Source organism: Hoplias malabaricus, unplaced genomic scaffold, assembly GCF_029633855.1.
Source record: "Hoplias malabaricus isolate fHopMal1 unplaced genomic scaffold, fHopMal1.hap1 H_1, whole genome shotgun sequence".
Lineage (NCBI taxonomy): Eukaryota > Metazoa > Chordata > Actinopteri > Characiformes > Erythrinidae > Hoplias > Hoplias malabaricus.
In genome coordinates this window covers 98,555-114,353 of record NW_027101324.1, presented here as the reverse complement: position 1 = coordinate 114,353, position 15,799 = coordinate 98,555, and the positions used below count along the sequence as shown (strand labels likewise).

Sequence of the window (15,799 nt, the reverse complement as noted above, 5' to 3'; positions counted from 1 at the left end):
TTCAAATGCTAGGTTATTTGTGCCCAAGATCAAGGGATTCATTCATAATGTGTCCCCTTCATAGAAGCAGCAACATCAAATTACTTTTTAGTCCCTGAATGAAGCACTTTATGCTTCATAGAGTGGGTCCCCCACATGTGAAAAGTCATGTTATAAATAGGTTTGAAACATTCATTCATTTATTGTCTGTAGCCCTTATCCAGTTCAGGGTCGCGGTGGGTCCAGAGCCTACCTGGAATCATTGGGTGCAGGGCAGGAATACACCCTGGAGGGGGCACCAGTCCTTCACAGGGCAACATTCACTCACACATTCTCACACCTACGGACACTTTTGAGCCACCAATCCACCTACCAACGTGTGTTTTTGGACCGTGGGAGGAAACCGGAGCACCCGGAGGAAACCCACACAGACACAGGGAGAAAACACCCGGAGCGGGAATTGAACCCACAACCTCCAGGCCCCTGGAGCTGTGTGATACTACCTGCAGCGCCACCGTGCCGCCCTAGGTTTGAAGCAGAATCTCTGATATTCTGATAGTGTAAGTACATTGGCTGGTTCATAACATGAATAAGAATCACTGGAGAAAATTACAGACTTGTCCTTTAAGAATTAAAAAAGTGTGTAGTGATATTTAAAGGATGTTAAATATGTAAAGGATACGTTAAATCAACAGAATATTAATATAGAAAGTGGGATATTTAATATAGTTTGGACATGTTTTACTTTTGTGGGCACGGTGGCACTCACTGTCACACAGCACCAGGTTCCTGGATCCTCTTCTCCTGTCAAAGTCTCCCAGTGTCAGTGTGGGTTTCCTCAGGGTGCTCCGGACACCTCCCACAGTCCAAACACACATGATGATAGGTGCATTTGCTCTGTTGCTTTGTCCACAGTTGTGATTGTGAGTGACTTGGTGAGCGTCTGACGCCCTGAAATAGTCCGGCTCCCAGTCCAGGGCACACACCTTGCTGGTACCCAAAGACTGCATGAATAAACAGACGAATGGATGGATTTGCCTTTAAAGGGGTCCAGTTAATCTATTAATAAAAGTTTATCTCTTTATAAAAATGACGTATTTATTGTTATTTCCAAGAAATATACACCACTGCAGCCTGAAAGCCCTGAACCTGTGTTTCTTTGGTATGGAGGCTGCCTTTGGTATGCAGCAGTTTCAGCCATAGTGTTGACCACTTATTTCACTCTGGGTGCATCTTCTAGCAAATAAACATCACCATACACACGACTAGAAATGTAAACACTTGATTTTCACTGGAGGGGGTCTTTAATTTTTGCTGCGTTCGAATCTAAGCAGCTGGAGTTAAAAACATCAAGAAAACTACATTTCCCACGAGTCTCCTCGGCGCTAGTCAAAGCTGATTGGTCGGTGGCACTGCTACCTACCGCTGTGCTCCCGCCGCTGAGAGAGAATCTGTTTAGAGAGCGTCTGGCTAACGGCTGATTTAACGTAAGTTTAAAGTTATTACAACGAAAATCTATTAACAGAAAGCGATTTTCGGGTCCCTGTGTTTGGATATAAATGTTCAGGGCCTGAATGTGAAGCCTGGGCGGCGTGTGTGCGATGTAGGAGTGTGTGAGAGTGGTATATCTCAGGCCTCGATTCTCCACACTGGAGCGGCTGATGCCGAGCTGCTGCCGGGCGGGGAGCTTCTCTGGGTTTATCCCCGAGGGGCAGTTATCACGTTGGGCTGAGAAGAGCCCACAGCACGCAGACATGATGCTTTAGCAAAACATTAAGCCTCAATCTGCTTTGTAGTCAATGAATGAACCACTTTATGCTTCAAAGAGCGGGTCCGCCACATGGGGGCGGCCATTTTTAAAATAATTGCAGCGCAGGAAGTCCACTAAGTGTCAATAACCACCTTATTTTGAAAGCTGGAAGTAATGCTGAATTCTCATTAAACATTCAGAAAGCACTGTGCCCCAGGTCATTGTTATTAGGATAACAAAGGAGTATGCAATATTTTGCAAGTTCAAACAAAATGGAAAATTGCCCTCAGAAGTAGGACAGTACTGAAGCGCTATGATAGGCAACGTTCATGACTTTAATCAAAAAAACACGTTGGAAAATTCAGAAAATGGTTCCTCACCATTTGCAGAGCTAAACAATTTGAGTTACAAATGGGTTTCTGTTGTAATGGATCACTTGCACAATGTAAGGTGACGTATGTACGCTTTCCGAACGACAAGTCTGTTTACTTCCGCCTAGCGCCTATCAACCCTTACCCTTCCGACCTCCTCGTCTGTTTCATTAATTTGTAAAAAGACTATGTACAAAATCGATATAATTAGTGTTTTTATTATTATAGTGTATTTTAAAGCGTTTGTTGTTGTATACTGTTTTACTTGTTTAAATATTAATTTGTATTCCCAGAGTGACAGCTCACTCTGTGTAGCACTAGCGTTGGCAAAACCTCTGAATCATCACTTGCAATTAAAGCCAGATCGACTACAACAGGCTCAGGGACTGTACAGTAGACATAGTCACAGAATATGTCCATTTCAGCCTCGGCATCCATGTCTTCATCTGTCTGACTTGCCTCATTTTCTCTCAAATGCTCAAATGTCTGCTAACTTGATATCCACTTCATTTAAAGGCTAAGCACCACTTAATGGACCTCCATGAATATTCCACAATATTGTAGTGACTGACATATATAAGTATGAATTAAAATGAAAATAGCAGCTTAATTTGCTTTAAAACTGAATTTTATTAAATTGACGGAAAAACCCGAGCTCGCTACGGAAATTCTCGAACGCAACCATGTGACGTCACTGGTGGACAACAGCTGAACAACGCTGCGGTAAAACACCGTTATGACTGACTGTTATGACAGTATCTAGCTAAATAACCAACATTATGAAATTATGAAATGAGCTACAGATAACGGAGTGAGCGGATGGTCCTTTCCAAAGTGCCCGTTTAAAGTGGACAAATTTAGTCCATTGGGGGGGGGTGAAGGATACTGAAATATTCAGGAGCATATTTCACCTATTCAGTGACGTCATGTTAGGAGCCAAGTCTTTTTTCGTTTGATAAGGTTTGAGATGATTTTGCTTTGTAAAATGTGTAAATACATAAAAATACCTCCCCCCAACATTTACTTTTGAACCACACAAGCCACAAAAACAGTTCTCTTTGCTTCAAGATTAGAGTCATAGTTATTTTGAGTTTAAAAGGTTAATTACTTCACTATTAAAGTCGTAATAAAAGTCGTAATAGTCTGAGTATAATTTCGTTAAAGGACCAGACTCCACATTCCAGCTGTAAAACCCATGACAATCATACGCTGTGTATCACAGTCAAACCAAATCTGTTAATGTCTTACACACACATTTACACACAGTACAATGCTTTGATGACTGCTCACTCACATGAAAAAGCAGTCAAATAAAAGATCTGTAAAATAGACACAAAGAATATATAAAGTTATAAAAGAGTAAATATTAAAGAGGTACAGATACAGTGTGGAACACAGAGATGAAAGTAGATGTGCTCCTAAGGGCTGCAATGGGCATTTCTCATCATTTTATTTCAAATGATTGTTTTTATAAAACTCCTAATTCTTCCTTTTGGCCGTTCATGTTCAGGTTTGTGTTTGTGATTAAACTTCAGGAAATAAAGAGTAATGTAAGGTTTAGTGTCCAGTGCTTTTTGGAGATTCAATATCTGCACATTTCTCATTTTAGAGAGAAGCAGGTTCCCTGTGCCTCACACACACACTCTACCGTAAAACACAGTGTGGACACACACACAGGACGAGACGTCACTGGATAATCCACAGTGACTTTACCTTCTCGAAATATTACTTTTAATCTAAAAAACCTTTTTAAATCTAGTATTTAATTGTTTAAATAAATGGCCTTAATATTTAATTGTACATTTATATGCGAAAAATTCATGATCTTAAAACTTTTTCTATTTTAATATATTGTGACCAGTGACCCTCCGGCCTTAAGCTCGCTTCTCTAAGCTCAAGACCATGACTGCACCTGTTCCTTTAAATGATAATGAGCCGCTCGCCGTTCACCCCGACCCCGAGCACACAGCAGTGAGGAGCGAGGAGCAGAAGCTCTGGTTTTTAGCCGTTTTTGCTCGGTACTCTCACTTCTCCGTTCTTGTTTGCATCTGTAAAGCCCCAGAACTCTTTTCCCTTGTGCAGGAACGGTAGGATATCCCCCCTTTTCAGCAGTGGCCAGTCTAATGGGAGATGGGTGGATGCCATCGCCAAATACACTGCTGTTAAATGAATTTCAATTTGCTTCTGTGGGGAGAACCCAGGAGCGTAAATACCAGATTTGACATAGTGTTCCTTTAAGCTTAAATTCAAACCTGTCCATTAGGAAATGTCACTGTCACTAAAAAAAGCACAATGATCCTCAAGCTTGTGCTTAAACAATACACATTTTTAACTTAATATACAGCTTCAAAATAATTGTGATGCTTTATGAACCTGGTGAGAACAGAGCCTCTGTGGTTACTCCTCTGGGCTCAGCCCGGCAGGGACTTGAAGAGGAGAGTAGAAAGCCACAGTCCCTCCCTCCCCCTCCGCATTGATTACAGTGTAGTGCTGAAAAATTGAAATAAACTGAGTGGGGCCTTGGAGCAAAAAACCCAGATCTTACCTAATGTTCCTTTTAAGTTGTTTGGCAAAAAGAGAAGTCCTCCTTTGAGACACCCCCGCTTCCCCCAGCTCTGCAAAGACCAACACTGCAACAATAAATAAGAAACAGTGCATAATGCTTAGGTAATAACACGTGCCTTGTGTATTTCTGACACATTTAGACCAGTGTGTGGGTGTTTACAGTAGTAACATAGGGAGCTGCTATGTGAAGTTCCCTGATTTGTCACGTGGGGGCAGTGTTGGTTCACGTTTTGCAGTAACAGTCTCACCCTTGTCTTCAGCAGAATGCCCAAATCAAAAGAAGTGTTGTCCTCCACGTCCAGCAGTGGATCTGACAGCGAAGCAGAAACAAAGGTATGGACACTAATGTTTTTAAAAGAACGACAAATGGCAGGAAAGCAGTAGGTGAAGGACTGTTCTGCTGTTGGTCTGTAGTCATGAAATCTGGCTTCAACTCGGATCTGACGACATATCTTTCAGTTTATGTTTACGCTGGGATCTAACTCAGCCCGCACTCGTGGGCCTTAACACCACATTGGCTCTCGTCTGTCACAGGCCAAGAGGAAGAAGGCGAGTGCCCCGGAGAAACCTGCTAAAAAGCAGAAGAGCGGCGAGACCTCCAAACCCAGCAGCTCCTCCAAGAGCGACCAGAGTGGCGGCGACAACATGTTCCAGGTTCAGAAAACATTTCCCACATACGTGTTCATGCTGCGTTATTTGGTGCAACACTGAACAACAAATAAATGCAACCTACTGGCATTTTGCACCTTGTTGTCCTGGACTAAAATGGTGTCGGAGGAAAGTCCCTCTTCCCCTTAATTATTCTCAAAGGATCAAAGAGGTGGGGCAACATCTAATATCTTCAAAGGTCTGCGCAGATATTTGCTACAATCTGTCAGCCCTTATTTACGGGTGTGTAAAATATGGAAGCAGAGGATTTACGCCTGTAATATTTGATTATAAATGATGTATCTTGGCTGTGTTTAAATTTCAGACTGTTGACTGTTTTGATAGAGGTCTGTGGGGTTAAGGGTTTGGAACAGTTTGTGCTTTTATCAAAGACCTTGCCAATTATGTTAATGGAGAAAATTCAGAGGCTACTCGCTTTATTTATTAAAATTTTCATTAAAAAGCTCATTCGGCACAAGCAGAAAACACTTAACAGCAAATAACACTGATGTAGAAACAACTAAACACAATGTTATTGTTTCAGTGTGTAGTGGATCCACAGTTTATACAGCTTTCATTATTTTTGGCTTTGTTTTGTTTCTCCGAAGAAATATGTTTCTGCTTCTGCTATGATCTGGACTGAGAGTGCAGCTTTGTTTGGTCCAGTCTCTCAGTGATGCCAGCCTTAAGTGCTGTTCATCTAATGGGGTCACATTTAGAGCTACACCAGCCCTTGTGCTGTTATGACTCCCATATTCTTCTGTTCTTTTTGAAGAGGAGAATGTTACTTCGTTAACTCACCCCCGGGGAAATTCAGTCTCTGCATTTAACCCATCTGTGGTAGTGAACACATACGAACACACAACATTTAACACATTAAACTCTCAATGGAAAGGTGGGCAACTGTGACCTAATGGTTAGAGAAAGAGGGCTTAGAGCTGAAAGGTCTTTGGTTTGATTCCCACGAGCGGCTGGAATGTTGGGGGCGGTGGGAGTGAAGGAACAGCACTGTCCTCCTCCTCAATCCACAGCTGAGGGGCCCTTGAGTCGCTCTGGGTGTGTTCACAGCCCTTAGCGCACTATTGTGTGTGTTGGTGTGTGTGTGTGTGTTCACTGCCACAGATGGGTTAAATACAGAAGACACATTTCATTGTACATCGTTCAATGACAAATAATTGCCCATTTTAATTACATTATTATATGGAATGCAATCAGATCCTCACAGCAATCTTCCATCATTTAAATGCCGTTCAGTCCCAGACAAGAGGAAGCTGCAAGATGGTGGCGTTTCTACCCACTTCTAAAAACACAAGAAAAGTAATAAAAAGCCTCAGACGTTAGAGTGAGGTGAAGCTGCTTGTATTTGCCCTCAGACTGTGGTGACGAAGCCCACTGCTCGTTCACGTAATAATGTCTAAGTTATGTGTGTTTCAGATTGGGAAGATGCGTTACGTTAGCGTCAGAGATTTCAAAGGAAAAGTTTTGATTGACATTCGAGAATACTGGATGGACCAAGCTGGGGAAATGAAGCCTGGCAAAAAAGGCAAGTGTCTAACCTGGTGTTCTGTCTTTTGCAAAGAACTTTCTACTCTATTATTTTATACATTTCTAGCTTCTGAATAATTAGCACTGGGAATATGGGTGAAATATTTTGTAGAGAAAAGGCTTGCCTCGCTGTGAAGTCAAAACCCAGTGAGCACCTTCTCTCCAGGGACCAGATTGACCTTGTGATAAAATGTCTGGGGACAACCCTGAAGTCTCAGGTGTAATGTAGGAGTGAATGTAGCTGAATAAGGAAGAGTGTGAAATTTGTAAAGCTATGAAAGGCAGAGCTCTGAGCAGGGAGCGATGGTACCCTTGTTAACATTTGGCGCTTTTCCACTGCATGGAACCTACACGACTCCGGTCGGCTCTTTCCGCTGGCCAAATCTGGTCCTGGTCCCTGGATCCTGGTACGTTTTCAGTCCCTGCTCACTCTGGGTTCCAACCGTGCCGAGTAGGTACTAAATGGTGAGGTGTAAACCCTGCAGAGCGCTGATGGCCAGAGCCACCTCAATCACCACGAAATTCAGAGCTCATTCAAATCCAACACAAACCACTGCTTATAAAATCTCTTAATTTACAGCAGCTTTCACATTTATGTTTTATCTGTGAGAACTGGGGCATGGAGCCATGTTTAGTCCAAAAAATTAAAACTACACCGGAATACACCACGAGTAAACAGCACCTAACTTTACCGCTGCCGCTGTTGTTGTGGATTTCAAAACCAGCGATTCCTGTTAGTGACTCCTAACCTGCCCGTGGAAAAGTAGTGAGCTTTAAGCGAGCCGTGCCGAGCCGTGTGGAGCAGGACACATGCAGTGGAAAAGCACCAGTTGTTTGAATGAGAGGGTCGTGGCTGTAAACGTGGTGGCACAACAATGTCAAATCTACAGGGCGCAAAAACACAAGCCATCCCTCGATGTCACGTGTGCAGATCATTACTGCAATGAAAAATAGTTCCATTATGCCATGTGATCACTTCAGGAACTTTAAAGTCATCATAGCACTGCAATCTTCAACTGAATGATGTTTGCATTAGTGATGGACGATTTATCGGTGGGCGATATATTGTTTGCTGATGTGGATTTTTTTTTTCGGTCCCACTGAAATTTTAGCCGATGTTACACTGATCACTTGAAGCCTATTTTTGCGCTCATGCATTTCACTGACGCCTGTGAATACACACCTGTGTCTGCAGTGTGGACGCTTTTTCAGTTTCTGCAGAGAAATTTCTTTGTGGTGAAAAGTAAAATAAAATGTCAGCTCAGTACACACACACACACACACAGCAGGTTAAACGACGGAAAGATATCACCACAGTGCAGGTTCTTATATAACCACCTTCTTATATCAAAACACACGAAAATAGAAACACGATGATAAACCCTTACAAACACTCGCTCAAACACTCTCCCTCGCTCTGAGCTGCTTTGTGCCGATCTCTCCCTCTCTCTCCAAAACAAACTCGGTGCTGCACTTATTAGTGCCCCCCCTAGGAACCATTCATGTGGTAGCAGCAGTAAATAGTTAGAAATAAAAAAAATATATTTTTTAAAAATATAAATGAACTAATTTAGTTAAAATATAAAATTGAAAAGTACAGAAATGTACAAACACTGAAGAAAAGGCTTGTCCTGTGATTAAAAAAACTTGTTTTGCTTTAATCCAATGTGGATTTGCTTTAATTATAAAAAGATCAAATGATTGGTTATTAATATCGGTACTGGCTGCACAAAGGTGCTAATTATTAGGTATCGCATCGGCCAAAGACGTTCAAAATCGGTGCATTCCTAGTTTGTGTGCTACACATTAAAATGACTAGATCTTTCACCAGCAGAAATCTCCAATGATTCCCTCTGGTGTCAAAATAAACAAAAAAATTGATTTATCACAAAACGTTTATCTTCCAAAATACTCAGAAACGAGGAACACAAGTTGACTTTGGTCTGATTTGCTGCTAAGGCACGTGTGAGGAAAAAGAAAAGTACTAGTAATGTGGAAATAAGACCGTTCTTCCATGACCACGGTGCAACACAGAACATGAATAATAATGAAGGACTTACAGTACAGAATAGAGCCAGTGGACTGTAGTTCTGCTCCCTCTGCTTTCCCCACAGTCTTGTTCTCATTGGCAGTAGCTCTCCACCGCGCACTGTTCCAGTCTCAACACTTTTTACACTGTTAGAGTCGCAGACTGGTCCAGATATTAAACCTGCTGGATATTTGTCAGGCGTTTGTGAGGCATCAAGGCTGGTTCATATTAACATCGGCTTGTGCAGGAGCATGTGGCCAGAGTTATGGCGTTGCGGCTGAAAAGGCCATGTGCGGGCCGCATGCGAGGACACGAGATTTTTCCTCGACTATCTCAGCAAAGAGACGTGGAAGATATGGACGACATCATTGTTTTATGAGAATATACAAATTTGTCCAACTCTTTATCAATTTAACATTTGTTTTCACAATATCATGTACAGTGTAAATAGTTTACGTAATGTATTAGAAAGAGGGGCTTCCAGCAGCGCTACAGTGCCGCCACCAGTTTGGCCGTAGAAGTATGTACTTGCCAGGGAAACCGAAGCAAGGACTATGAACATGAAGCAATGCATCAGCATTAACACATCTTTCAGGGGTTCTTTCAGGTGCTGAGCGAACGCCAATTAGCCCTTGACCTGGTCTCTGTAACGGGAAAATCAGGTCTAAAATCATGTCGTGTGGACATGACACTAGGTAACGAGTTTATTTTGATTGAAGAACCCAGACTAGAATCATTTCAGGGATGGGATTTATTGGTGATGTACCATAGTCTGGTGCAGATTTCACCTCAGTCCTGAGTCAACAGGTTGCTGTTTGCTCTATGACTTTCCTTGTGTGGTTTTTAGAGGCCATATGAGTAAATGAATGTTCTGGGATGTTATACTCACCTCTGCTTATTTTTGAATCCCCTCCCCAGGTATCTCACTGAACCCAGAACAATGGAACCAGCTGAAGGAACAGATGTCGGACATTGACGAAGCGATACGAAGATTATAAGATCCGTCCGTGTTTCTGTAGGAGGGCTGAGGCGGGACGGGGCGCAGCGAAGCGTTTTTAAGAGTTCCATACTTTGGCGTCTGGGCACTTTGTAAAACTGATTTTTTGTTTTTGTTTTTCAACTTCTTTGTGGATTTATTTTGTAGTTGAAGCAGAGTGTTTTTCTTTGTTTGGTGTATTCGCTGTCCAGATTTCAGAACCGCTGTTTTGATGTTTGTAACGGATGACTGAAATGGCTAGAGTGCTTCATCCTCAGCGTGTGTAATAAAGGCCACAAAGGCAGCTCGGCTAGTGTTTTCACAGTGACATATGTTTGTCATATTTCAGTTTTGGTTTGGAGACTCTCCAGGTTCGTGTCATTCGGAAAGAACGCTCTAGGAGAACGGCACCTAGTAGCCTGGCCGCGGATGAATGAACGAATGAATCTCAGATGCAGGATGGGGCAGTTTTTCATGGTGAATATTGAGGACAGCTTTCAAAGTACGTCAAAACAGCCGAACAAATGCTCTTCGGCATGAAAAAGGACGACCTAAAAGGACGAGTGTGTTTGGCTCTCCGCGCCGCTTATTGCGTCCAGTGCTAAGTGCCTGTGTATAATTTGCTTGCCTTCGTGTGGGAGCAGGAATTATAATCGTCCATACGCCCACTCAGACATAGACCAGACTCCAGAGGAACAACAGCCCTTTCAGCTAACTGTCCAGAAGAGCCATCTTGCATCAATTGCATTTGCTGACCAAATTAAATCAGGCTCTTAAATCATGGTAGCCACTGTATTGCCAGCACCGATCTTTCAGACGACATGGTTTATAGTGTTGCGTGCAAAGGCGCACATTAGTTGAGATTACCCAAGGGGGGTAACCGCAGTGTGAAAACGTTATTGTTGGTGTGTGTGTCTCGGTTCACACTGCGGATAAAGGAGCCTGAGATTTAGAGGCCGGTGGAGAGCGTGCGATTCAAAGAGAGGAAACTAAAGAACTGAATTCCTGTTATGTTCAACATTAGCCTTTATTCTTTCAGGTTTTGTCGTGATATGTGCACAGCTAAATGAATATAATTAGCTCAAATTCTCGTGCATAATTCTCATGAGCTGCAGGGTGAAAGAAGAATAATGACCACTCTCTTCTCCATCAGTGGCAGTTACTATGGAGATCTTTTGTGGCTGTGGAGGTCTAATGCGCTTCAAGAGTGGAGGTGGTGATTAGCATTAACGCTATTGTCCGGCTGAAGAGCTGAGCATTTGAACGACAGTTTTTTTACACTCGAGACCAGTGTGTCCACCAGCCTTTATCACATTTTAGTTCTCACTGCCGTTGACACGAGGTTATGTGCTTGAGTGTATCTGAAAGTTTGGACACTTTTTCTTCTGAACCTGAGTGTGTTTGTACACTCGCCGAAAAAAGGAATGGCAGAGGTACATTATCATCACTAAAGGTAAAAACAGTGTAAATGTACCTTTTAAAGGTGCAGCAGTGGTGTTAAAGGCCAGGTGTGTTCCCAAAGGTATGTTACATTCTCTTCTTCTGAAGGAGAGGTAAATATTTGGAATCCTTTTTTTTATAGAGCTGTGGAAAATAAAAGAACATCCTGAAGATGAAACGGCATATGAAATCAACTCAATTTCAACATCTACAATTAGAAACAATTAGGTACAATTGTTTCCTAACTAAAGGTACTGAATATGCACCATTGAGGGTACTGCCACAGTGACAGTTTTTCCTGTTGAGACATTGTCCCTCTCCACTTTGGAAGGGAAAACTGAGAAGGCTTAAGGTCAGATATGTTGCCTCTTCACTGTATGGTACCTACTCTACCTGACTCAGCTCTACTCTGTTTGGTCCCTGGTTGGTTTTCCAATAGTACAGCTGAATATAGCTCCCCCTTGAAGGACGTCTGGTGATGTCTCAAAAACCTCTCCAAACCTGAAAGTGACCTTTGGAAACCACAACATCTATGGTAACGTTAAGCTTTTTCTTACTTGTTGTTCACTTCAGACAGATCAGTAGAGTGTGTTCCTTCCTTGTTGCAGCGTCCAGCTCTCGCTGGATTCTTTCGTCGGCCACCGATTCAAGGAGCGTTTGAACCTCTTCAAAAGACCACGGCATAATTTTACGAGCTGCCGTCGTGAGTCGGATAAAAACAAATGTGATCTCTGCTGCAGCTGGAGATTTTACAGATGGAGAGTTGGTGCTGGTCGTCTGCGTTGCGTGGCGTAGAGTGACGACTCTCTCTGGACAATCAGCGCTCTGCAAGGTTTACACCCCACGGTTTGGTCCCTACTCGACACGCTCTGAACCACGAGAGAACAGCCACTAAACAAGAACCCGCTTCTAGGAGCAGGACCTGATTCACCTGATGGAAAAACAAAATGGAATACCATTAGTGGAAAAGCCCCTGTATTGGAACATTGGGCTGTGAGGTTTGGATTGTATTCAGTGTTCACTTAAATGTCACCTATTAATGTTGGAGGATAAGCTCTGGAGCTGTTTCAAATTGTTCCTAGATGGAGCTCTATCACATACTACTACAAAGGGCAATGCTGAGGGGCTTTACATCCCTCCACCCAACACTCAGCACTGGGCAACTGCTCCAGACCATAGACAATTCTTTTCATGCTTTACTATGGCGATTATACAAACTGCACAAGTGAACAACTGTTTCAAGAGTGGGTGAAACTGAAAGAGGGTGATCTCACTCCAAGGGGTTGTAGACAAACTTTTGGACCTGTAGGGTACATCAGGGAGTACAGACCCAACAAAACAATACTGGAGAGTGAAGCACTAGATGGTGCTACTGCTCCAGTGGTGCTGTGCTGTCATTTGAACTCACTACGACTGCTCATCCTTATGCTTTGTGCTCCAGTGTTACTCAGACTTTGAGGTAACTAAGAGTGTGGGTAGGGCCTCGTTATATTTACGCAATACACGTAGTAAAATCTAATACTGAGACGTTTGTGCTTTCGGGAGTATTTTTAGAACGTGATGGACTCGAGGTAAAAAAAAAAAAAAAAATCTGACTTTCACCAAGTTACATTCGGAACAGTCACAGATTCATTTTTTCATGTTTTAATTTCCTTGTTTTCTTTGACTGTGGTGGTTAAAAACATTTCATTTCAGGGCAGGACTACTTTGAGAAAAAGAACAGAACACACTTCATGCTGGATGTTCTCAGGAGCTCCACTGACAACTCCACTTCCACAAAGTATGCAGGTTTTCGTCTGGACACTTGTTTGGGACGTTTTCTTTTACTGCTGTTAGTGTTTTAGACAAGTCTCAATACTGTAACTCGAGAACGGGGATGAAACTGACTTTAGGAGAGAGATCAAACACTGCAACAAAATAAAACGACGAATAACAATTAAAAAAACATTATTTGCAGTTCTCAAACACACCGGTACTGCTAGAGGTTCTTGAAGGATAAATCGAACAGATACGTTGCTGTTGGAGCCAAAACCTCCTGCGTTTTTTCTTTGTGTTATCATAGAGCCAGCTGCCATCTAGTGTTTTAAAATGTCCCATAATGCAATAGAAATGCTTCCCAATGATGTGGTCCCTTACCCTCTTCACAAATTATTGTGTGAAGATTTCTTGGGCGTCAGGTGGTGTCACACTCACACAGCTCCACCTCAGGTCTCTGTCAGAAGCTGGGTTTCCATTCAAAACTTATAAAGAATACAATAAAGAAACATCAGCAAAAAAAATGTAAAATGAGCCATGTTTCCATCCACTGCACTTTTGCGAATAAACTGACATCGGCTCAGTGATCAGGGACGGCATCGAAATGAGGGAGGGGTCACTTTCTTACAAAAAAAAACTTGCTTTGATGTTTATTTATGGGGCGTCTGTGTGTGGACCTTGTTCTTAATGTTTTTAGAGGACAGTAAATAAACGCTGTGTGGTCTCTGAAATTTGCTCAGTGCTGTATGAGTACAATACTCTACACGCGCTCTAAATTAAGACCCTCAGGTGGCGCTGGTGTGAGAACAGAGGGGTCCTAAAGTATGGAAAGGAGAGATGAGGAATTGGGGGGAGTCTGTTAAAAGCCTGTGGCCGCAGGGTCAGTCCAGGGCTTTGGGGGGCGCTATGCCATATGCAGAGTAGGTATGAACCAGCTGAAACCTCATTGTTTATCTGAAAAACACATTTCCATCGTTCTTTTTTGCCTTCGCGCTTTAGCCACAGTGAAACTTTACCACCTCGTCTGAGCGTAAAACTCTTTTTGGGATATCTGGGTGTTTGTGTGAATTTTGGGCCTTTTGGAAATTTGCAAAAACTTGGTTATTGGAAAGTGCTTGTGAGGAGTGTTTTGTGTTCTCTCCTAGTCTCTGTGGGTTTACACTGGATGCTGCAGTTTCCACACACAGGTAAGAGGACTGGCTCTGCAGTAAAATTGTCCATAGGTGTAAGGGTTTTAGACTGGTGCCCTGACCATGGTGTGTTCCTGCCTTGTACTAAATGACTCTGGGTAACCCCAATCCCTGAACCGGATGGAGCTGTCGCAGACAATGAATTAATTAATTTTTCTTAGTATTTTTGAAGTTTCCATTTGTAGATGCAAGATTAAGTCATTCATTGTCGGTAACCCTTATCCAGTTCAGGGCAGCGGTGGGTCCAGAGCCTATCCGGAATCACTGGGTACAAGGTGGGAATACACCCTGGAGGGGGCACTAGCCCTTTACAGGGCAACTCACACTCACACCTACGAACTTTGAGTCTCCAATCCACCTACCAGCGTGTGTTTTTTGAGCATGGGAGGAAACCAGAGCACCCGGAGGAAATCCACGCAGACACAGAGAGAACACACCACACTCCTCACAGACAGTCACCCGGAGGAAATCCATGCAGACACAGGGAGAACACACCATACTCCTCGCGGACAGTCACCCGGAGGAAACCCACACAGACACAGGGAGAACACACCACACTCCTCACAGACAGTCACCCGGAGGAAATCCATGCAGACACAGGGAGAACACACCATACTCCTCACGGACAGTCACCCGGAGGAAACCCACACAGACACAGGGCGAACACACCACACTCCTCACAGACAGTCACCCGGAGGAAACCCACGCAGACACAGGGCGAACACACCACACTCCTCACAAACAGTCACCCGGAGGAAATCCACGCAGACACAGAGAGAACACACCACACTCCTCACAGACAGTCACCCGGAGGAAACCCACGCAGACACAGAGAGAACACACCACACTCCTCACAGACAGTCACCCGGAGGAAACCCACGCAGACACAGGGAGAACACACCACACTCCTCACAGACAGTCACCCGGAGGAAACCCACACAGACACAGGGCGAACACACCACACTCCTCACAGACAGTCACCCGGAGGAAACCCACACAGATACAGGGCGAACACACCACACTCCTCACAGACAGTCACCCGGAGGAAACCCACGCAGACACATGGCGAACACACCACACTCCTCACAGACAGTCACCCGGAGGAAACCCACGCAGACACAGAGAGAACACACCACACTCCTCACAGACAGTCACCCGGAGGAAACCCACGCAGACACAGAGAGAACACACCACACTCCTCACAGACAGTCACCCGGAGCAGGACTCAAACCCACAACCTCCAGGACCCTGGAGCTGTGACAGAGACACTACCTGTCACTAGAGAGAATTGTATGTAGAAATTGGATGAAGGGCTGTTTCTCAGTACTAAGAACTCTAAGAATGGACTTATGTTCTGTACAAACTTAAAGGTGGTGTTTTTTGCAAGGGTTTTTATTAAAGGAAATGGTTCTATATAGAACCCTGAGCACATGAAGAACTGTTTTGTGTGATTAAAGGGTTCATTGATGGAGAATGTGTTATAGATGGTTCTATACGGCACCTTTTTAGAAAAGGGTTCCCTGTGGCGTCAATAACAGTTCCTCTGTTCTA

The 15,799-nt window shown here is 43.5% G+C and overlaps 1 protein-coding gene across 2 annotated transcripts; it reads left to right on the top strand.

The window, feature by feature from the left end:
* Positions 1-1,357: 1,357 nt before the first annotated feature.
* LOC136685962 (activated RNA polymerase II transcriptional coactivator p15-like) lies at positions 1,358-11,433 on the top strand. Of its 2 annotated transcripts, none has more exons than XM_066659474.1 (5): positions 1,358-1,466; positions 4,929-4,998; positions 5,200-5,319; positions 6,748-6,856; positions 9,806-11,430. In XM_066659474.1, exons 2-5 carry the CDS (start codon positions 4,930-4,932, stop codon positions 9,883-9,885), a joined length of 378 nt encoding a protein of 125 aa, XP_066515571.1. In that variant the 5' UTR covers positions 1,358-1,466; position 4,929; the 3' UTR covers positions 9,886-11,430. The 2 variants fall into 2 exon arrangements, with proteins under 2 accessions (XP_066515571.1, XP_066515573.1); XM_066659476.1 differs by having other exon boundaries at positions 1,408-1,466; positions 4,926-4,998; positions 9,806-11,433.
* Positions 11,434-15,799: the final 4,366 nt, after the last annotated feature.